This window comes from Numenius arquata, chromosome 9 (assembly GCF_964106895.1).
Source record: "Numenius arquata chromosome 9, bNumArq3.hap1.1, whole genome shotgun sequence".
NCBI classification, from domain to species: Eukaryota; Metazoa; Chordata; class Aves; order Charadriiformes; family Scolopacidae; genus Numenius; species Numenius arquata.
In genome coordinates, this window is record NC_133584.1 from 22297224 (window position 1) to 22322575 (window position 25352).

The window sequence follows — 25352 nt, forward strand, 5'->3', positions numbered from 1 at the left end:
AGGCTAATCACACACAAAAATTTCCTTGATATGAAAACCAATAGTTCAGGATACACTGTCTTTTTTATGATATAAAAAGAAAAAAATAATCGGAAAGATGTTAGCATTCCTGTACTTTCCAGTTTATGCCATTTACCCTGTTTGTTTTTTTAAAGTATGGAAATGATGTGGAGAAAGTAGAGTAAGAATAAAGTAATTGTATATAGCAATAGAGATGAAAAGGTTCTTTCACACAATCAAATACATCCCTGTCATTGGAATATTATCTTTGACAGTACATTTTTCCAGTATTTTGTCACGGCTAAGTTACACACAAGTTACAAAAGTTACACACAAATTTCATTTATTGAGAGGACATCGGTCCTTTCTCATTGAAAAGATATAGAAGAAAACTTGATTGCATTCAACTTTCAAAGTCAAAATACTTTGCATAAACTTTGTATTATCATTAATTTGCTTAGTATACAGTTTAGAAATACAAATCCATCTTTAGCACTCATAACACCATTATCTGAGGTGACATCAGCTACTCATGACTCGTAATCTTCAATATGATTTAATGTAAATTTACCCCTTTCTAGACATTGTAAGATTTCATATCAAGGACCTCAGAAACTGGTTCCAAACTGGTTAATGGAAATGAAAAGCAAGTGCTATGATCATCACATGGTTTCTTACATATCAATGTGATAATCATGACGTGATAATCAAGAACGTCTTTTTATATGCATTTTGAAGGTGAATTAGGAAAGTAACTATTCCTTTATCTACATCTTCAATATCATAGTTTGGATTCAAAGACATGAAGAAACTTGCTTTGAGAAAATGCTACTTTGCTGAAGTCTGTCTTCTTTCATCCAAATGATCCTTATCCTGCTTAGAATTAATAAATCTATGAAAGGCAACTCATCTCTTTAATAATAATTTCCTTGTGATATACTCTTCATAATAAGGAGAAATGAGAAATTACATACGGCAGAGCAGATGAAAGTAAAAGTCTACAGATTAGATTTACAATATATTACAAATGCCTTTCTGTGTGTCAGCATACTCTTTCTTGAAAAGGTTTCCATCACTTCCATTGTGCTGATAAAGTGGATTTTTTTAAATGATAAATGGAAAACTTTTAGGGAACTATATAAAACGTCATGTCTCTATCCATTGCCAAAGGATATAAACCTCTACTTACTGTTTGAAATGACTCAATTAAAAAAACCCCTTACTGTATTAAATGACTCAGCAAAGTTAACTCATCTATCCCTTTTTATGTGGATCCCAACTAGAGTCATAACAGTTACAAGTTGCAACATAAAGATGTCGGATTTACCAAAATAGTTGTGCTAGGGTTTAAGTTGTTCTCTATGATTTCTAAAGGAGACAAAGGGAAGGATGGGTTACAGATAAGAGAAAACAACAGGTACCTGATCCAGTTTCCAGTGGAACTCCGCAGGACGAAAGGTGTCAGCCTGATCAAAGTCTTTGCGCAACAGAAATACCAATCGGCAGTTGTGCACGTACAGGGCATAGTGATGTCGGTTCATCTCTGAAAGGAGGGACCAATAAGATCAATGATCTGAACTATCATCAACACTTCTGTTTAGGTGAATGTGTTTGAAAGCAATATACACCTAAAAGACAAAACTAATTTGAATAAAAAAAAACCCCAAATAATTGACTTTTCTCAACATCATGGATCGTTATGGTTCTCAGGGAAGCCACACATGGTAAGCATCTTCTTGAATTACACTGTATTAGTCTTGCTTATGGAAGTGTTATGTCCAAAATAAATAAATCCAAATCAATATTTAATCTAGCTAGTTTCAATGAAGAGTTAGAACTGTTTTTCCCAATCTAAATAATAAACACACACCCCCCCAATTTAATTATTTTGTCAACCATTTCCTATGAGTTCCTACAGATGTGTTCACAGAGATTACCCAAGAAGAGAACCAGTACTTGAAACTTAAGCAGACACCAGTCCCCTCAATAAACTTTCAAGTCAGCAATGCTTATAGTGGCACCATCCCAGTTTAGTACCTTTTTTCCAGACCAAATTAACTGAGGAGAGATGGTAACACTACTAACTTTATTATGGCCTTTGCCAAACATTTTTTTCAACACACAAACTCACCGGTCTTGTCAGAGTTGCAGAGAATAGTCTCTTTCTCAGCTCTTAATCCTGGACTAGGTCCATGTTTCATCCACAGAGTGATGGTGAACTGATCAGTTAAATTCTTTGGGACTATTCCATCTGGGATTTTGGCTCCTTGCTTTCCATCAAATTTAAAAATCATGTCATTGTTATCCATGACAAGCCCAGCTGTCCAGTTAGTTGTTGCACTGGGAGATGGTAACAGGTCAATGGCACCTGAGGAAGCTCCTGCAAATGATATATAATGAATAACGTCATGAAAGACTAATGAAAAAGCTGTGAAAATTAATTTAATAAAGGCAAGGGTCCAGTTCACACTTTTTAGATTATTTTTATTACCCAAATGGTCCTACCAGCTTTACCGTCAAATCACATACACATTATATAATACTGACCATAGTAAGCCAGTAAGAGTTCTCTAGGTTAAATGTATTACACAGAAAACTACAAAAATTTTTGTAAAGTTATCTTTCTTAAAAATTCTCTCTATTCTCTAAAATTCATTAATGATGTTTCTTCAGTTATGCAAAGAACTGCCCTGACTAAAACTGCTAAGACTAAAACCAAACTATTTACATTCAGCGGGGGAACTTTACATCCTCCTTCCCTGACAGCACAGAGATTATGGTTTGTGGGGGTGATGTGCTGCAAAATACAGTACAGTGGGGATGAATGTGGGACAAGTCACCTAATGCCCACTAGATAGCCATTGATATTCACAGTAATGTTGGGATAAATGTCAATAAAACCAGAGTATCCACCATAAAACAGATAAAATCACTTTAATGCTGTCTTCTGGCAGATACATGATGGTTGTAACTCCATGTGTTCTTGTTTAATGATAGACCTAAGACTTTTACTCATGAAGACTTTTACTGTTACTCATAATTCAGATTAGCCACCTCCCCAACCCCAAAGCAAATCATTAGCAAAGTGGTTCCCAGCTACATAGTATTTGTTTGTTAGAATTAACTGGAAAAAAAAACCACAACCAAATCAAAATCCAGAAATGGAAAAAAATTGTGGTGCCAAGATCTGATAAAATAGCACAATTCTTTACAGCTCTGTGTTTCCTTACAGTTTAACGACTGTCAGACACTTTTAAAAACACATAATGAGCTACCCAAAGCCTTCACTCAGCTGGTGAAAGACAGCATTTAGCAGAAAGCATGCTTGCCAGAGTAAAAAGAACAAACAATCTTTGTATTCTTGTTGATGATTTGTCAAGGAAGAATATGGTGAACAAACCACAACTGAAAAAACATCCCAAGCTAGTAAGATATCCCACCCTCCTTCAGCGTCCAAAGAGAGAAAAAAAATCCCAACTCTCTGCAGGAGTGTGGAATTTTAAGCTAAGAATTTGTGGAATTGTATCCTATGGATTTTTTAAAATATAATAATAATGATATAAGAACACTGATATAATTCCATAACTGAATTTCCTAGATAATTCTCCAAAATTTATTACTGTAAAATGAGGTTATTTTAAAGTGATGGTAATGCCAAACCTAACACCTACATGTTTAGAACTTGAGCACAGAGACAAAGTGTATTTATTTTATAAATTTTAGTTCTGGATAATACACCACACTGCATTGCTTAATAAACAGATGTTATCAACAGGAATACATCAAACTCATTTGTCCAGATGGCACAATTTGTGATAAACATTCTATTTTTTTTTTTTTCAATTTAAGCTGCTAAAAAATAAAATTACTGGCACAGGACACAAGTAAACCCATAATTTTCTCAATCAGTTTCCTCTTGTGTTAATTTTTATGGTCATTTTTGAAACTTACAGAAGGAACGGTAATTGCATGCACCATGGTGTATATCAAAAGAAATATGCTTTTAAATGGGCACATGCTTATATTGGGTAAATTACGAGCTCAAAGGAGGTGCTTCATCCCTCACTCTACACTGGCCATAACAATTTGGAAACATCTATTTTTTCCACTAGAATGAATCTGTAGGAAAACTCCAAAATGGAAGTCTTTCGTGTTGCTTGTTAAACTCTGATTCAGCAAGGTGCTTAAGTAGACTACCTTATTTTCCCAACTTAAGGTCAGGTTTGTGTAAGAGCATTTAAGTAACCAGTACCAAGCTTGACAGGTTCTACTTATCTGCCAATCTTTTTATGGAGATTTATGGGTTACTTTGGAGCCTCATCCTGTTAGCATGGGTTAATCCTGTCCTGAGAACAACTATTGGATTATGCGCTTGGGAGATTTAGCTGGAAGAAATCATAGTGTTTTGATGCTAACAAATCCAACCAGCGTCCCAAGCTGCTCAAACACACACATACACAGACCCAGAGCAATACAAACAGGATGTAGCTGGAGGTGTTCCAAGGAGAGTCTTATCATGCTACTGGATTAGTGCCCTTCCAAAATGTAGGGGCTGATGCCCTTTTCTTCTAAAATGCTACCAGAATAATGCAGGGGCCACTGTTTTAAGCACAGTTCTGGACTGAGACACCCAAGGTACCCCTTGCATATTAAACTGTTTTCACAAGCAACTTATGGAGTTGTCCCCACCTCCTCTCCCCACGTTTGTACTGCAAACTCTGTGCCAGGTTAAGCATGTGCTGATGCTCCCCGAACTGGACCAGACTGTTGGCTTAGCTGGAAGCTAGCCATCCAAATAAAACGAAGCTCAAATTATTACTTTTCAGTCAGATCAACAACTTTCTTTGAGCTGCCTGCAAAGCTACACTACCCAGGATAAAGGAGAGAGGGCAGGATCTACCCTCTTAGGTGGAGCATGGCCTTGAATCTGATAGTTAGCGTTTCCATATTTCAGTTTCCCATTTGCCATATGTGAGAATTAGCAATCCCATTATTTTCCATTTTGTCTGTGTTTAGAAGGAAAGAAGACAGCACCATAGTCATATTTCCACCATATTCTAGGCCCCTTAACTAATTTTTTTTTTTCAGTGAGATTTATTCTGGATATGTTTTTGCAGTCTAAATTGTGTCTTTTATACATTCTTTATTTTTTATTATTGTCGGATGACAAGGTGAAAAAATGCTTACTAAAATGCTTTGAGGCACAACACTAATAACTCCTTGAATTTAAAATGACTCAAGCATAATTTAATCATTTAAACTGCCCACCTTGACTGTCAAAGTGAGTACAAATCACTGGGTTATTGAAAGGCAGACTTAAACCATCAGTCATATAAAAAATGAATTTTAATGCACTGTCCTTAGCATCTGAATTCTCTAGATTTCCAACAGATAAATGAAGAAACAATCACAGGGTTTATAAACTGGGTCCTTAATTATAGAGAAAGAATCTTGCACTTTATATGGGACAGATGAATATTTGTCTGTGATCACTCAGCTCTGCACTCTGCAATAGCACAGTGCTTTACTGGTAGAAAAAATGTCAGGCTTTTCTTCCTTTTCAAAGAATTTATTCATCCAACCATTAGATACAATAAAGTCATTTCTGGGAAGAAAAAATCCCAGATTTTCAGAAATAATTTAACCTGCTTTCATGAGAGTCGTCTCTACATTAAGGATGGTAATAAATACTAAATATCAAAGTGTAAGCTAGTCCAAATGCATTTCTGATGTAAAGTTCATTGTCATTTACATCTTTTTATTGAAGTCCTATTATAAGTTTCTACCCTTCCTGTTCTTCTCTATGAAGATATGGAACCTTGGACAAAACCCCCATATTCTTTCAGCAGGGAGAATTTTTCCTTCCATTTAAATATAGTTTTTACATTTTATCTATTTTTTCAAGTGCTTCACATTCTGTTCCTTCACAGATGTGCTGAGTAAAAACTGGAAGTTCAGCATTAATGTTAGAGAGGACATCTGTCCACCCGCTCAAAGGCTGCCTGCAACTACTAGAATGGCATTGACAGACCTGCTGAAATGGTTTAGATCTTTCTGCTTTTCACCAGCTCAGGCCTACACTCGGTGCAGACAATGAATTAAAATTGGACTAGTATTGGGAAACATCTAGTTTATTCAGGAGAAAAAGAGAAAGACTTGAAATTCTCTTTTCTGCTGCTTAAGTGTCAGTAGGTGAGGTAGTCAAGCCACACTGTGAATTGAACCCTTCAGACTTTGCAGAACCTTCCTCAACTAAGGAATTTTACACCAGCAGAAGGTACCTACTTTTGGTCCTACACTTAAAATGATAATAATATTGAATATAGTTGCTATTAGTGTTTTATGCCAATGTAATAATTTGGTGGCTTAGATCTCGTACATAGTGATCTGCTCTGAATGATTGAGCCATCGGCAGTTCAGGTCTACCAAGCATGAAGCAATGCTCTTTTTGCTGCCAATAAAGGTTCTTAGAGGAGGCAAAAATACTTGACTTTATCTATAACATATTTATTTTTATTAAAATGCTGGTATTTTATGAAATCAAGTCCACAGTAGGTCACATAGCCTTGCCCAACCTCTCAGTTTTCATGTCATTAACATGATGAAGATGCATACTTCTGGCAGATGGGTTTTCTCCCACTTTCCTAGGACCTCACTCAGTTGGATAAAGACACAGGATTAAAATTATGATTGTTTCTCTTAACTAAGCAATTTTCAGGTTGAAAACATTCAGATTTTATGGGAATGCTACTACTCCCACTCACTTCACTTTCCCAATCCCCACAGGTAATTGGTAATTGTAACTGCAAACTATTTGTCCCTGGGAATTGGCACTCCATTTTTAATAATTTAGTAACACCAGCTGAAAATTTTCATTTACAAAACTATTTCTTAAAGGTTAGTGTATTGATCTTAACATACAGGCAATACTACTGTGTGGTTATCAAAGCAAATGTAAGCCATACAGTAGAGAACCACAAACAAAATCCATGCATTTAAATGGAAAAAAAATTGTATGTTTGCTACTGTAGCTCAGACAGGACCCAGGTAAAGAGACGTTTTGGAGAAGATGAGAATCAATGCTGCACACCATTAGGGCTTCAGATGAGGACCCTAATAAGATGGGATTTTAGAGAAGGAGGAGAGACAGCAGATCTCAAAAGGCAAAAGATAAGTGGCTTAATGTGTGGCCACTGCTTTGCCATACACATAATCTTATAGTCATAAAAATACAGGAGTGTCCTCAAATATTTAATCTACCTTTCAAAATTAATTTGCATCTTTTAGACCAAGTTATCAAAAAGCAGAAAAAAGGGAAGAAAATAATTAGGAAACCTTTCTCTACCAGGATACCTCTTTTCGGAAATTAATGTTTCTTAAATATTTTTGCTCAAATGATTTCCCCAAATGTTCCTTTATTTTTTGTTTGGTTTTACTCTGGCACAGGACTTAGCAGCAGAAGAGAAAGCTGAGTCAGGAAGACTGAAACACAAGATGGAAGTTCAATTCTCATCAAATCCTATGGTCTTCCTATGATGGCAAATCTATACCTGAAATCTCACTACACTGTCACACCAGTATTAGTGGCAGAGGGAAGAAAGAGAGGAAGAGGTGGAATGAGAAAAGAGAGAAAACAGAGAAAGGAAGAGGAGCAGGAGAGGAAAATAAAATTAAAGCAGGGAGAAGGTATGAAAAAGAGTGAAAACTAATGGAAAAGAAGAATGGAACACCAGTCAAATATCACTACCCCCTTCATTTTCATTGCTGCAATCCCAAATGAACCAGCTGAGCTAAAGCCACATATCGAGTGCTTAGAGCTCACAGGAACTGGTGCTTTATCTGGAAAAATATGATTATTATATCATCTGAAAGTCATATCCATACCACATAATTTCTGCAGAGATTTTTCTGAGTATGTTTCACGATCACAGCCCTTTCCAATGTAATTGGTCTGTAATTCAATGGTGGTATGTATTGAGGAAACTGGCCCATCACATGTTTCTAGACGAATACTGGGAAACAAAGGTATGCTGCCAGAACCAGGCTTGTATTCAATCCGTTTGTTCCAGTCTGGAAAAAAACAACAAAAAGATCCGAGAGTGATTACAAAAGGGAAGGGAGTTATATAATTTTGAAAGACAAATCATTCTCAAAGGTCACTGTCTAAGACAAAAGTAAATGTTTTTCTATTTGGCATCAATAAGTTACTGTCCTAAAAAAACTGGGTTTTGCCCCTCTTTGGAGAAGAGTGTCAGGCTCAATTAAGTAATACTACTGCTGCTAGAGTCACATAAGCATAGAGTACATACATGTCCTGACAAGAAGTGCTAATTGGCATCAGTCTGGATATCCAACGTCCATGTCCCTGTGACAGACTACAAGCTAGCTCTAGAGGAACGAGGCTGTCAGCTGCACTGAATTTGGTCAGATTTCATAGTTTTGTAATACAGAACAAATATCTCCAAGGACCAGGCTATATACATCATTCTCACTGGACTGTGACCAAAAGCTAACATAACACATCTGTAATGCCACTTCTTGTCTTCAAACGTCTTCCTAATTTTATGAAGTATTAATGACAGAAAGTTACAGCTGAAAGGACTACTCATGCTTTCAGCCACATCTCACTAATCTGTGGTTCTGCTAATGCAGATGTATCACAGCCCTCTACATTTAAACTACCACCTGCCTTAGGCAGCCACCTGGACACGCCGTGCATACCACTATGCTTCTCAACTGAAGCGTTTAATTTTTAAATCCAATTAATCATGGTGTTTGCAACCTGCTTCAGAGAAGACCCAAACAAGCAGCCTTAATTAAAAACATGCATTTCAGCTATCTTTACAGTCCATATTTTCATAGAATCATAGAATGGTTTGGGTTGCAAGGGACCTTCAAAGATCATTTAGTCCAACCCTCCTGCTATGGGCAGGGACATTATTTCAGTAGATCAGGTTGCCAAAGCCCCATCCAATCTGACCTTGAAGACTTTCAGTGATGGGGCATCCACACCTTCTCCGGGAAGCCTGTTCCAGTGTCTCACCATCCTTATAGTAAAGAATTTTTTCCTTATATGCAATCTAAATCTACCGTCTTTCAGTTTAAAACTGTTACCTCCTGTCACTACAGGCCTAGATATGAAATCTCTCTCCATCTTTCTTATAAGCCCACTTCAAGTACTGAAAGGCCACGGTAAGGTTTTCCCGGAGCCTTCTCTGCTCCTGGCTGAACAATCCCCCTCTCTCAGCCTGTCTTCATAGGAGAGATGTTCCAGCCCTTTGGCCATTTTCATGGCCCTCCTCTGGACCTGCTCTAACAGGTTCATATCTTTCTCATACATTTTAGCCAACTCCAGCCAAGTTACCATGCAACATAAATAAGAATGCCACATTAATACAGAGATGCGAATAGGTAATTATTTTGAAGTCAGAAAACTACTCAGTTCTGCTACCTAATGTGTACATCTGTGTATCTGCACAATTTGTCAAAAGAAGTACTGTTGCCTACACAGCTGAAGTTTCACTGACTTTTTTTAGCCCTAGGTAAAGAGGACTCCATAAATGAAAAAATTCTAAGTCCTGGCAGTCAATGAAATCTATTAAAGCAAATACTCAGACATTGTTTCTAAATATCAGTGGAAGGAAAAGTAATAAAAAAAAAATATATATATACAGGCATTTAGTAGGTGAAGTGTTTGGTGTTCAACTGACCTCATTTTCAGAAAGCTTGAAAAAGGGTGCTCTCCCCACCGTCTTAAACCAGATTAAAATTTACAAGAAAATCTGAAGCAAACATTTTGAAATATAGAACAATCATTAGTTCAGAGTCCAGACAAAGGAGACAGGATGTTGGCAGTCACTGGTCTGCATTTCAAAATTCTCAGATTTTCTTCATGACTTTTAATCTAAATGGTAATCATAAACCATTTTGTTCTTAAGAGGAAGCTAAGACTTCATGAAACATTCTAAAAGTATGTTTAGTATCTATTTTTACTAAAATCTTTAGGACTTGCACATCACTGACTAAAAGAACTATGGCTACTTTATTGCCTGTGCACACATCAGCTGAGTTGCAATTTTAGTAGTAATATTCAGTAATAATACTCAGCCCATTCATCCCATATTAAGATTTGATCTGCAGCATTGCATAATTTGTCTGCAGTTGCCGACTTAAACAGTTCCCTTAGAATTTCAAGTATCATATAAGGTTCATCATTACAATAACAGATTTCTGTACCCTATCCATTCCAGAAACTTGAGGTTAACATTTTTCCAACCAAACAAGAGCAGAAAATTCTTCAGATACTTAAGGTAAAAATAAAACTGTGTTGGGTTTTATACATGAATATATGTATAAATCATATGTACACATCAATATATGAATTATTGATCTTTATAGTCTCTTATTCACCAGTTAAACCATTATATACCTTTACCCAAAATGAAAAATAAGGAGTCTTATATGTATCTGAAACATTTTTTACCATCTCAACAGCTTTCAGGTTTCAGCCCATTTTCATTTCTCAGCTCTATCAAATTATCTGGCATTCATGCAAAATATTCTTAAATGTTATGTGAGCTGTGTCTGAATTATTAACTGTAACATATCTGCAGCTGCACACTCACTTCCAGTTATATGAAGAATGTCTTATAAAAAAACATGCTATATAAAATGCCACTGCTTACAGGGAAGAATAATGGAAGACCTCTGTTTCTGCCACATGAATATCCCTTGGATTGGAAGAGGAGTTTCATTTCACAGTATTACCTTTCAACTTGTCAAAAGCGGTAATGCGTACCCAGAGATCATAAACCCTAAATGTTCTAAATCACATGCATTTATCTCAGCTCTAAATTGTAAAACATCAACTAGACTTGAACTAGGGTCTTTGTATCTTGGTCCTCTGCACCATCCTAAAACCCACTAGCATGTCTTTCATTGACTTGGTGCTGATTTAAGAAGTCCACCAAGGAGTCCTCTCCATGCAGAAGACATTCCCAGGCAGGCACAAGGCAATACTAGAGTATGATACAATCTCTGATAGCACGACAGTCCTTAAATGTGGTAATAGCTCTGATGCAAATCAACTGGCTTATTTATGTAGTATCTGTCCCCATGGCATTTCAGCATCCCAGAGGTGTTGAAGCTGAGGCTGGCACCCCCTGTATCTCACCACCAGTAAAGTTAGTAATGTTGGAAAACTCATAGAGTTAGAACAAGCAAAACAAGCGGTGGCAGTGTGAAGAGCTTATTGTGAGAAAAATCCAAGTTTTTAATTTAATTTTGCGCGTGGTAAAGATCATTATTTTTCTTTCTCCCAGAATGACATCCCGTAGTGGACACATTCAAAAGATCAGCACCTTCCTCTCAGGAAAACGTGGTGGCACTTTTTCGATTCCTCTGAAACTGACTCAGAGAAAGTCTTATGTAATCTGAGTCTAAAAAAACCTCTGAATTTCAGATATTTAAAAACTGTATCTTAAAATGTGAGTCATGTCTAGGGTTATGCAAACAGTCAAAAGATACGTAATCCCATCTGAAATGGTAGGTTGCACTAAACTCAATCAACATGGTTTTTCCTTTGCCACAAACTGACATGCAACGACACCACGTTACAGTGCAAGCTTAGAAAGGTAAGCACTGTCTCCCCAGTAGCGGGGGAAGACTAATCCTATGGGAAAAGCTTGAATAAAACTATCCCTGTTTAATCCTGCAGAAGACAGCCTTTGTTTGGATTTTTTTATTCAATGGGCTTTTGCTTGCCTCTTGTGGTATAAAGCTCTTCCAGGCAATATAAGACAGCCCCAGCTGGATTATACCTACAACATTGCCACATTAGAGTGTAAATAACACAATGTCAAGTTTGTGGTTCATATTTCATCAATTATAAAATAACCATGTAAACTTGGATCTTGATCGCTGAGATTCTCAAACCACTCCAAGATCAAAATGAATCAAACTTTAGTGACAGTTTGAGCCTTTATAAGTAAATCCCAATGCACTAAATAAATTTCCCTTTTAACAGGAGGATAATGTAAAGGCCTTCCTTGATCTCTACACTTAACAGTTTTGTACGTGGCTCTCTTTCCTTGTGAACCATGTATTATATTTTAATTCCTTTCTAATGCTTGATGACACTGAGAATGATTTAATCTGATTTTTCCTTGAAGGAGTATGGCATTCACATGTGCAAAGAAGGTATGACCTGATTCATGTTCCCTTCTACATGTGTGTGGCCATGAAACTTTTATTCCACCTCACTAAAAATGATGGCAAGGTAATTAAAGACAATTGCAACACAACTCCTGCTATGAGTATGAAATGCAAAACTTCTCTCATGTTGGACTGGATGTGCATCCTGGCAGCCAAATGTAAGATAAAATCTATGTAGTACTATTAGTCAGTCTCTGCAGCATCTCTAGACAATAGCTGGAACGTAAGTCACCAGAGCAATGTAACTGGTAGATCTTCTGTTTCTTCTACAGCATCTTCGCATCTGTCCTATCTATGTAGGCTGGATACTTGGCTAAACCTTATTCTGCTTCTTTTTTTTTTAAAAAAACCAACTTATATACTTCACGACTTTGCTGAAGTTGTTGTTTGTTTGTTGGTTTTTGTTTTTTTTTTTCTTTTGTGGGTTTTTTTTTTTAAATTAAACATTTTCCTCTCTATTAATTTGAAGATCTGAAACAATATAAAATAAATAGAAATATCAGTATACACAAAACATTTCAAACAAGACCAGAAATGTCTCTGTAGTTTTGACAAAAGTACACTTATTTTCAGGATTTATGAAACTCCTTGTATCTTAAAAGCTGCAGTCAGACAGCTTTAGATGCCGACCAATGATATTTGGAAGATCGTTGCATTGTCCTCACAAAACTATGATTTTCTTTCAACACCATGAATGTACTGGAAAGCGCACTTGTTCCAGAATATCATGTTGCAGCCACCTCAGTACCTGCTGTACAATTAGGCATTCTCCACATGCGAAAGAACTGCTCTGCTCCCCCATTTCCTGACTAACCTTCCTCACAACTTGTGAAAAAGTAATATTTTTACTTGCAAAAAAAGGAAACTTCAGCCTTGCAACAGACCTTTCAAGAAACTCTGAATGTTATTTCTTGGCACAGATTACAGATGAACAAAATTGAGTTAACATTATTATTTAAATTTTAAAGTATATCATCAATGTTAAAATGGGTCACCTGCTATGCCCTGGCATCTCAGAAGGAAAGTTAGAGAAAAGACTAATAGTGCATGTATGCCTGGCCCTTGCTTAAATACCTTTGTTTCTGTGAAGATCCTGAGCTACTAAAAAGAACCAGGTCTGTTCAGGTTATCTAAGCAGTTTCCCATTCAGGAAATTGATCATTTTACAAAGGAGAGATTTTGGTAGGATGTTCCCTAGTTAAAGTGCCACAAATGAGCTAATAACCATCAGCAGAATGCTACTTCCAGGATCCATCAATGTCACTGAGTGCTGCACAGAATATAATTTTCTAAAAACAATTTGCTAAGTTTTAAAGGGTCAAGCGGTCACCAGTGACAGGGAAAAAAAAGCAGCTTTCTCTCTTGGGAACCAAGTAAGGAGCTTTACAATGGTTGCCACAATTCCTACCGCTGCTAGCGGACATGTATTTTGCTAGGGAAGTTTGGTAGAAATTATTCCAAAAATGAAACAAGATTTAAGAATCAGGTAGAATCATGCTTCTTGTGTGTGTTTAATAACACACACAAATACCATAAGTAACACACATAAATATAACTTAGGATATTTTTTTAAATTACATTCCCCCTATTTTTAAAGAAATATATATATGTATATGAATAACATATATACATATACGTACATACACATGCATATATACATAAAAGATGACTGTTTTTAACCAACACTGGAAAATAATCTTTAAAGTTCTGTTCATTTTTTTAAGGGGCAAAAGATCACTTCTCATCCAGCACCACTAGTCACAACTAAAAAAAAAAGCCTAATAAACACGTATAGGTTTGAGAGCTAATCTATAAGCTAGTAACATACAAATGACAGGACTGCTAAATCTGATACCACATACAAATTTAAGCATGTTAAATATGATGAGTGATTTGTTAAGGAAACGATAATCCAAAAGTCTGACCCAGTTAAAGCCTCTCCATAGCAAAGAGAAGACTCAAACTAACTTCTCAAGCCCTGCTAAGGCACCATGGTTTGCTAAGAGCTTTGAATGCAGATCTCATAAGCATAAAGAAACAAAAATACACACCTTTTCTTTCTGCAGCATGCTAATAGTTTAAAAATCAAGAAAAAAGAGGGAGACAGAAATTTGGACTACTGCAGGGTAGTGGCAAAATATGCTGTTGCAGGAGTTAGTGGAACAGCAGTCGTGTCTGAACTAGTGACACTGAATACTCCATGGAGTGATAAAACCCCAAGTCCTAATAGTGCCTAATTATACAAAATAAACACATAAGAATAAAAAAAAAAAAAGAAACAACAGCATAGGTTAAACTATTATTTGTTGTGAGATTGTGTTTGAATAATAATAGGTATTTACTGCAGCAAACTGCATGTCAGATCCCCAAGAGCACTAATAAGCCCTAAGGAGCCTCTGTAGGCCTCACCTGAGGCCTCCATTTGTACCCATAGGCCAGGAGTTCTATTTAAGCTCAGCCCCAGCACTTCAGTCCCAGCCTGACCTATGACACTGTAGGGGTGATGGTCGCTAGCTCAGCCACAGCTCTGGCCATAAGGTCCCTTTATCCAGAAGTCAACCCATGGGCTGGCTTTCTGGCTTGACAGACTTGCCTCATCACTATGGACCTGCCCAGTGACCTGATCCCACTCTCAACTATGGATTGATTTCCTGGGGCCTGCCTCCTCACCACGAACATGCCTGAGGATCTGGGCTCTTGGCTGAACCTGGCCTCCATCTCTGGGTCCGCCCTGTTCACCTCCGTTGGGTGAGGTGTTTGCCCTTGGTGATGAAGGCTCTGCCAGCTCTGTTATTACAATTGGCTCCCGGCTTGCCTACCTTCGGGGAGTAGCCCTGCTCTTGCTGCTCCTTGACACCAAGTTTAGATGTGGTTAGAGACTTCTAATGTTTTCAGAAGGACAAACTACCATATAAAGATCTCGTTATGGGAAGAGACAGCTTTCTAGTTACCCTGTAGAACAAGGGCTGTGACTAGTGTTTGGATTCTGGTATTCCAAGGGATTTCTCTACTGAGGAGTACGCAAAAAGCTTCTCAAATTTTAAAAGACAGACTCTGAAACACTACATGGACTAGTCATTGAAATAAATTGAATTGAGGATGCCAAAAAAGGAAAGCTTTTTTTAATAACTGTAAATGCAGAAAGGTGAACAAAGGAGTGAATGTCAACAGAACTATATGGAAATAAAAATCTAGTTAAATACATCTTGTATCAGTTAAGATAGAAAAGCCAGGGTTTAGTATTTCAATTGTAACGTATACAGAACTGCCTAAAGAAAGGGCAATAAAGGTTTACTCTGAAAATGCAAAGTTCATGGTACACAGGGAAATAACTAGTAAAGATCCTTGTGAATCTGCCTTGGGATTGTTATTTGATATTTCCATTAATGGTCTTGGCACAAAACCAGGACTGAGTTAATTACTTCTGCTAGTGACAAAACCGGAAGGCAATTCTACATTGGAAGTCAATATAGAAAGAGGATATCCCAAGCACAGAATAAGATGACCTTGAGAACTAGTGTTATAGAAAGATTGCTTTGTAGTAATGATAGAAGTGCCAGCTCACAGTCAGGAACTTCAGCAAACTGGTGGGTCATCACTGAAAAATGACACACAGAAGAGCTGATTCCATTAGGTCAATAGCAGCATGTCCACAAGCTACCAGTCTGATATAGCCAGGCAAAAGAAAGGCCGTTTTGGAATACATAAAGCACTGTGTGTCCAGTAAGAGGCTACAGTAAAAAGCAGCATGTGAAAAAACCTTATCTGAAGCGTTCAGGAAAGATGTATTTAGCTGTAATGCATACACAGAATTCCCTGAGGAAAGGAGAGCATATCTTAAAAGTTAGATTGAAACAGGTATGACTGCTTTCTCTAAATCTGTCTGACAGTCAAACAAAAGCAAAAATAATGCTGATACAAGTACATAAATGAGTATGAACTTAGGTAAACTTTGAGCTCAAAAATCAAAAGCACTCAGAAGTTCAATTAGTTTTCAAATGTCTGAAATAAGTATTCTACTAAATAACACCATTCAAGTTAATTGCTGAATGTAAGCATTTTGTTAGGATTACCTTGTTTTAAGGATGCATGGCTAATGTATGCACAGCAGCTCCAAGCTAGGACTGGCATAAGGCTCTCTACTTAGCAATAAATTTTATTTTTAAAATATGGGTAAATATCTTATAGCTAAGATAACACAAGCATTGCATTTTAAACTGTTAGGTATGTGCATAAAAAGAATAGATATCATTTATATTTATTGCAGAAAATACTTGGGCTTTTAAAAATTGTTCCTGAAGACCAGGAATATTATTCTCATAAGCAAGGTTTCTGTACTTGACTACTCTCCTCCAAATATCCAATTGCTTTAGTAATCACATTGCTCCTTGTTAAAACCACTGACAGCTCAAAAGCCAATACAGTTTTGGTTTTCCTCTGTAATTGGATTTTACTAGAAAGCCCACATGAATACCATTCTAAAAATCACTCGGCATCTACTGCAAATAGCATCTATGAAGTATTTTTACTCAGAAGTGATCTAAGATCACTCTGCTACTAAAAGAGAAGGTCCTGCCCTTCTCTGAACAAAAGAAAGATTATATTTCAGCAGGAAAAGTGAGCTCATCTGACTTGTACATGGCCTATGAATGACTATTCAACATTAAAGAGGTGTTAAGAATGTACCTTTTGGTGGTAGCAAAGCCCTAGGTCACCTTAGTGAGGCCTGCATGCCCTAAAAAACAAGTAACATGTAATATCTTTGATACATTAACTACTCTTATTAAATATTTTTATAGCCTATTAGGTAAATAAACCGAGAAGCTTTTATTTCAAAACCATTTCTAAGCAAACACTAAGTGAAAAGTCATTGAATTTTTAAGGAACTTCTACTTGATATTGTTACCTCAGGTAGTTAGGTTAACTGAGTATATGGGTTCATAGAACTTGAAGATAAGTGTAGGGAATCTTAGTATGGAAACCCGTTAATTGTGTTTAAAAAAAAATAATAAAGTAAACAAAAATAGAAATAACTTCAACTGCAAACCTGCCCATTATGGTTTCAGAAATACTATCCTCTACCTTTTCTTTATAATGTAGTCTACTTACCCGGCAGTAAATGATCACTCCATTTTTTGAAAACCATGAAAATTAGCACACAGGTAGTATGAAGAGAATTTGTAGCATAGCTGTAAATCAGTTGACAAAACTCACTAATGAGAATTTCCAATTAAAATAACTGATTAGGAACAAATTATGTTCATTGATTCACATTTTTAGTTTGTTTAGGATACTAATAACATTTCAGAGTGGTCTGCTCAGAATGATGTTATGTCAGTTTGGGTCCAGTTTGTTTCTAAAGTTGCTTCTTAATAGAGTGGAGGCTTGCTGTTACCTGAAAATGTCTGTGTGGGAATGCTTGCTAATTGTATTTTAATGTCCATCTTCAAAGAGCAGGGAAGAAGCTCCTAGATTTAATAAAGACTTAAATGCTATTAATCCAAGGGAATATTGTTTAAAGGATATCAACTTGGCTTGTTGAGTCTTATTTGCTCTGCTGTACAAGTCAGCCATGTGAAGTTGGCCTCTAGAAACAGGAAGAATTTTGTACATTATTTTATGTAAACGTATTCTTCCTTGTTCCATCCCTGCACAATGCAGGCTGTTTGAGGGACACCTGGATTGAAATTTATTGCACTGAAATTTTTAACACTGAATTTGTGGTAGACTACTACAATCTTTATTCATGATAGTCACAGAAAGAACTGCACAGTATTACAGATTACTAAAGCCAGTAGCTCTTAAGAACTAACTGACAATGCTATAAATTGAAATTCCAAGTATTTCTTTGTTCAAGCTAACATTGAAGAACAAGAAAAAAAATCATATATTGCATTTTGACAACTTCTATGTTATAACCAAAGGCTCAGAATATTCATCTTTTCTGTCAAGCAAAACATTATTGTACCTCCATTAGCCATCTAATCTTCAAATATATCATTATTCCAAAGAAGATGGAGCACACCTGATGGCTGCCTCTGTGAGGAGGTCTGAGTGACAGACATGGGGAAGAAAGAACACTATATATATCATCCATTTGCAGTCTCCAGATCTCCTCTTTAAGTACTAGAAATACCACGTATTTGTTGGGGCTTTTTTTCCTAGCAAGAGTTAATTTTTGCAGATATTGGCTCAAAGTGGAAAAAACCATCACCTCTGTGATTATCTTCACCTTTAAAAATAAGTAGGTATAAAAAAATATCTCATTAAGAGAAATGCAGAAAATTTTGGAAGTATAATGTTGCAGATCATTTTCAAATTATAATTAATGACTTAGTAATTAAGAACTAAAGTCATATCTACCCAATTGTTTACCTAAAGACCTTATACCCTGAGCAGCAAACACTATGCCTTGCACTTTGTGCAACTTGACCCAGAGACACGCCAATGAAGTGAAGCAGTCACCTGTTTGACAGATTGAAAGGTACAATTCCATGTGGATGGCATGGAATATGCTAGAGCAGAACATATTGAGTTATTTTGTACTTTTACCTTGCTTATGATAAAGACCCATCATAAAACTTTATCATATCAGAAGGGAGAAAGAATGGTTGTGCCAAGTTGCCACAGAAATAAACAAAAAGCCCGAATTCAAGCATAATGAATGCTATCAAAGCATATCTTTTCCTATCTGGGATGCTTCAGACAAGCTGCTTTAAACTTTCTTATGTATTGCATTCTTTTTTTTGAGTTATTGCTTTATATACGCTCTTTTCCCTGTCTATTTTCTCACCATAGCACTGAAAATACCAAGCTGGTAACCTCTCATATTAAATACCTAGTGTTAACCAAACCATCAGCCACGTACAGCTCTGACTTCTAGAAGAGAAGAAAATGTATTTTGCATGCATAAAACAACAATAGCTGAATTAGAGCTGTTCATTAAAAACTTAATACCTTTTAAACACTTCACATAATCTAAGATGAAGAGAGCATCAAAAAAAAAATAAAACAAACCTTATTTGAGGTTATTTCTATTTCTTTTATTTGCTACCTGGTATCTACATCCACCTGATGGGACCAGCAATGACCATCTATCCTATAACTGATGCTTGAAATATGAAATAAGTATGACAATATTGGGCAATACAAACACACCATTAGTAAGGTATCTTTGCAAAAATTATTCAATCAATAAAATACCTAAATGGAAATAATATGGAAATAAAATTAAAATCATCAATTGCACCCATTTTAGTACAAACTCCAAGCTAATTTGGGAGTAATTAACTTATTTGAGATGACTCCATAAAATGGAACCTAAACATTTCTGCAGTGTAAAGAGACCATATTGCTTTTATAGAAGAAATTATGGGGTTTTGACTGATAAGATCAGTTAGAAAATATGGAAATAGTTCATAGGTACTAAATTTTTTAAATAAAAATGCTCTTCAAATACTTGGGTGGGTGGGGAACTAGTTCATCCCTGAAAAATTAAAATGTGGTTCTGCTCTACGTGAGGACTGTGAAAGTGGAATCACGATATTGCACACGTTTCATTACAAGGTCCTCTAGACTAGGGCTTCTCATTTTACAAAGAAAACTTTTTTTCTTCTAAATGTCAGTCTGCAAATTTAACTTCAAATACAGCAGCCAAACTGATTTCTTCCTTCTCAAACATTCTCTTTAAAAATTACAGTTTTGAAGGTCAGGCTAGTCCTGAATGAAATTTGCATAATGTGGTTACATCCAGTTGGTTTGTCCTTAATACAGCTCACACTTTCATCTTAATTCCTTATAATTTGTGGCATATCTATCTTCCTAGTACATTGCCAGTTGTTTTTTCCTCCATTTTAGATAGACTGTAGATCCTTATAACCTTTTTAGAAAAATCAATTCCTACTGAAATGTCTCAATATGAAGACAGTAATCAGGATTAAAAAAATGGCTTTCACTCCCACTGCTGGTTGAGCATGCCTTGACACATGCATGCCTGCACATGAAAGCAACTTCTGTGCCTGGAACAAGAACAAGTATCTTGTCATGGTGATTTCAAAAGTTTTATTGAAAAGAGTCACAGGAATAAGGCAAATGAGAAGCATACTTTAACGTTTCAGTATATTCAGAATGAATTATAAAATATCTTATTAGAATACAAATTTGTCTTTTTTCTATTTTTTCTAATCTGTTCTTTGTTCTGACTAGAGAAGAAACATGGCAAATGTAAACAAGTATGGGATTATTATCCACTTCTTTAACAGGTTGGAATGAAGTAAGCATAAGAAATAGCAACTGCAATAAGCACCCTAGTTTCTTTACTGTGCGGTGGTAGGAAAACACCAAAGAAAAGAGATTTAAACAAAAAATTAAAATATATAAACTATTAAATCTTACCTTGCCAGCCTGGTTTGCACACTGGTTTGACATTAACTCGTACTAAGACATCTTCCGTTGCATGTTTTTGCCCACAGTCAAAAGCCGTTACCATTATCTCATACTGGTGCTGTTTATCATAGTTCAGTTTCTCAGTGTTTCTGATGTTGCCTATAGATTCAATAAAAGATAACATTCAGAAATTACTTATTGGCTAAACATATACAGACTATAATATCTGGGAACTAGTTAATTGAGTCCTTTGTGACCAGAAAGCTCTTTGAAGGACATGGGACATCCACAGGCAGGACAGTTATGAGGTATAGGAAATATATTCTTTCAATCCAGCACAGAAATAAAGACATTCTTAGGCAAATACAAGATGCTAGGCATATAATATGGGCATGTCTATGTTATTAAACATCTGCTCAACAACACTGTGTGAAGTAAGACTCTAAAACTAATTATCAGTTACATCTTGAAATGTAAAGTATGAGTAGTGCAACGTCATTTCCTACATCTTCCCAGAATACATTGCTCTAACATGGCAGCCACATTCCCGTGATCCACTGCTGAACATCTCCCCAGCCTAGGTATCTTCCTTTTTTCTCTAAAGCTATTACCCTTTAGGTGAGAAAGATTTTTAGCCTTTTAACATCTTTCCCTGGGTTTTAAAAAAAAGGAAAAGCCCCAGAATCGCCTTCTACATTAGAGCACTTTGGAGTATTTGATATGACAGGACAGAGCTATCACATGGAAAATAAAACTCAGCAACAACAGAGATTATCTGCTGAATCTCACGCATATATAAAGGTGGCAAATTACCTGTTTTGGGAACAAAGACATTACAACTTCCACAAGAAAAGGGAAAGATCTTTCTCAGAGTACTTCCTGCAGGACTGGAAGATTACCATGCAGAATGCATGTTTTTGTAAGTAATGAGTTCAGCATTTTAATTCTGCCCATTTCACTGAAATGCACCTCTTTTTCAAATTGGAACTGTATAATATGTTTCACACTTTTGCTCAGGGCTGTTTGTTATACCGTCTCTCTGGATGTTTGTTCTTGAATTCAAAAAACAAACTTGCTCTGAATTAATGCTACACATATGTTAGGTCCGGGTCCGATTGTTGGTCTGGGAGGGGTTTGTAATGATTCTGAGGATGCGATTAAGACACCCTCGGGTTCTCACAACATAACAACTGCTTTCAAGCATGGATCTGCAAAATAAGTTGTTTGGGATAAGTTTGGAATGGGGAGCACCCAAATCCTGGAGTTTAGTGAAATACAGTGATCCAATTCCCATAGGTGGTTAAAGTACCTGTTGTTAGCCACGCTGGCAGTGTCTGGGGGTTTGGGGGTGTGTGTGTGGTTCATTCAAATGAATGAGAGGCAGGCGAAAGCAGACAAATGAGAATTCTTGAATAAGTCTTGCACTAAACCTCCACCAGTTTGACAAATAAAGACTTTGAGCAGGTGTCTCTCACACACACTACTTATCTTGTCAGAGCCCAACACTTTTACGACTGCTACATTAAAGCCAACTGGAGTAGTTCAACTGAAACTCTTCAGGTCAGGCCTGATGGAGGGCTACTTTTGCAGTTATCACCATCTTCTGGTTCAAAATTTGTACTTTAAATAGACCCTTACATCTGCAGATATAAATCAGGCCCAATGCTCCAATTTTTGTTGTTTTTGAGTCTTTACCCCTGCCTTTTAGGGCAGGGCATAGAAGGGGACAAGACCTATCACTGATTTTATGTCTCAAATAGAGAGGCAGAAGGACCTGCTGAAGGCTAACATGGAACAGTGCTGTATCTACAGCTTCCTTGGTTCTCTCGCTCAGGCACCTCACCTTGCCAGGCATTTTTAAGTCTGCCATGTAGATGGATTTTCCCATCACAAAAGCAACTGCAATAACAATATCAACTACTTCATTATTTTTGAGTTAGTAATTGGTAAAGCAATTTAATCTACCCATCTTGCTATCTTGAGTTGCTAGATTAATACCTGCCTAAGGGGATTTAATGAAAAACTGCCATTGTATACTTCATTATTTCTTTAATATCTGCTCAGTTGCTCTTTCCTTTCTGCATTATATTATTTCTTATATGAATCTTTATGTTTCCTTATTTGATTCTCCTTGGTATTATATCAGTCCATGATCAGCAGAGATAATTCTCAAGAAATCAAAATTATCTGAATCTACATTAGCTAGAATTTGTGTGGCACACTAACCCTCCTCTAAGATTTATAAGTCATTACAATGTATTTGCATTTCACTAAATCTGTCTTCCAAGATTTATATTTCATGATGGTCTGTTAAGATTTGGACTACAAAGATTCTGTCTATTAGGTGTTATTCTGAAAGATCATTTGGATACCTTGTTACTGAATGTTTATTTATTTCCCAATTATTCTTTTTTTCTGTTACCATGCTTTATGCTTCTTTGTTATTTTACAATTTAACCAATATGATTAAAAAGTAGACACAGAAGGGAAGTGTTATAAATACAGACTAATTAAAGTTTTAGAGTTGATAGACTGAGAATGTCTATTTATAACTCACCCATAAACAAAAAAGGTAATCAATAACATTTTTTAAAAAAGAAAATTTTAATGGGAGAAGTAAGTACTTTTCTACACAGTTCACAATTAGGCCATAAAATTAATTTTTTTGTCTTTCTAAATCTCTGCCTTTTTCTGGAAATACCCAAAGCTATAACAGATTTTAAAAACAAAAAACAGATAAGTGCCAAGAGGAATATAAAAATTCCTTCCTGAGGACACACATATTTATACCTCTGTTTCTTCAGGGTCAGTTTTGGAGATATTTTGACACAGACTTCCCACTTTTATTGCTGCCTTTCATCTTATTTTAAAGCAGTCACAAGAGCGGGGAAAGACTTGACTAATTTACTATGGCATTTCCCTCTTAAATTCAATACTTATTCCTGTGTGTATAAGTATAAAACTGAATCTCCTAATTCATAAAAGAGATGAGGACTAGTGTTACATGAGTGGCCTCTGACTTCAGTCTGCTCATAGGAGTGGCAGCCTAACAATCCCAGCTACCAAGAGCCACCAGGAGCTGTATTTGACCATAAGTCAAATGAAGGATTAGAATTGCTTCTTGTCAAAAAGGTGCACTTTTCAATGATAATGGAAAGAAATTGTGGTTTAATAAGTAAATAAATATCACATGCAAATGCTTAACTATAAAATTCTACTACTTTTTTGACAATATGAAGTTTGCATAGCTCCTAACACAGATCTCAGTGCTGTAAAGGATGACCTTGTGAGACCCTGCCTACGTCTATTTTTTAAGATATGTAACTGGATAGAACCTGTACTGACTGGACAGAGAAGTCAGTAACTCATCTTCACAGAATCACAGAATACCAGGTTGGAAGGGACTTCAAGGATCATCTGGTCCAATCTTTCTTGTCAAAAGTCCAACATTTCTTGGAAAAATCTTCATATTGGATAATCTGAACATGTATTTGTGAAGTGCTTCCCAGTGGTGCGTGGTAAATATAGTTATCCCCATTTTAGAGATGCGAGTAGGTCAGAGCCATGACAGAATCTGTATCTATATCTGAATTCTCTGATCATCTGACCATGATTTCTGGCAAATTCCATAAAAATATTGTTCTGCTGGCATTACAACAGATCCATGCACTGTGGTTTAATTTTTCTGTTACCTGAAAAAAGCCTACACAATATTGATATGATAACTCACTTGATGACTGGGATTCTCTGCTAAGAAGACAACTGGACTAAACTGCATGGAAGAGCATCTTAAAACGTGTTATGTCTTATACTTTTAGTCCCAATTCGTTACATAACACAGCATAAATTTGTCCTTTGCATTTACACAATTGTATTTTATGACCGAGAGTTCATTACCTTCCAAGTTAGGCTCACCATATACAAAAGTCAATTTTATTAGTGTTACTGTTTCATAACACAATGTAATTTTATTCACAAAAAATTATGTACCAAGTACGTATGCCAAATGTAAATGGAAAGCTTTATATTACCTATTTTAGGTGCCTAATTTACAAAGACCTACACCAGAGCTGAGTGCTGCTTCCTGCACCAGTGCCGTGTGCCTCTCCACTTGTGCCTCACACAGTTTGGTAATATGAGGTAGACTGTGCACTGCTATAGTCTAGAGGGTTCTCTTTTCCTTTCTGCAAATATTCCCCAATGTGTAATACAATTTTTCAAGACAACAAAATGCTCCCTGGATTGATATAGAGACAAGAAATAAGTTTTGCCTAAAAAGACAAAGATCTGCCAAAAGAAAAAAAGTTGATGGAATAGCATGTTCATTTTTCTGAAGGCCTGTGTTTGTGGTTAATTTCATAGGTTAGTGGTGAAAAAAATCCACCATCTGGGACTGATATTAGCATGTTTTCCTCATGCGCTCCCTACTTTTGGGGCCAGCTGCAGTATTTAGGTTTGATTCTAAGCATCTGGTTAAATACTCTTTCTAGGCAATGAAATTCCACTTATGTTACTGAAATGCAGAAAAAATCATAACTTGCAGAAGACACAAGAACCAAGACTTGTTTTTCACAATGGGTAAAAAAACCTATGAACAAAGTCCTGATTAGCACATTATTAACAGACAGTCCCAGGCATCTCATACATCTATTGTAATCATCCTATATGTAACAAAAATGGGCACAATGCCAAAGAATTTGCACCAGAGAAAGTTTATATCAGCTGGCACAGACAGACATTCTCAGCTGTGAAAT

General features: G+C 36.3%; 1 protein-coding gene across 1 annotated transcript in view; it reads right to left on the reverse strand.

Annotated features, from left to right (window-relative positions):
• Positions 1-25352, reverse strand: part of CLSTN2 (calsyntenin 2) — a 228044-nt gene that overhangs the window by 60960 nt on the left and 141732 nt on the right. Inside the window, exons 4-7 of the mRNA XM_074153081.1 lie at positions 20608-20757; positions 7885-8070; positions 2132-2380; positions 1422-1543 (exon numbers count right to left, since the gene is read on the reverse strand). Of these exons, the coding sequence (XP_074009182.1) occupies positions 1422-1543; positions 2132-2380; positions 7885-8070; positions 20608-20757 (707 nt within the window). The remainder of the gene's footprint in view (positions 1-1421; positions 1544-2131; positions 2381-7884; positions 8071-20607; positions 20758-25352) is intronic.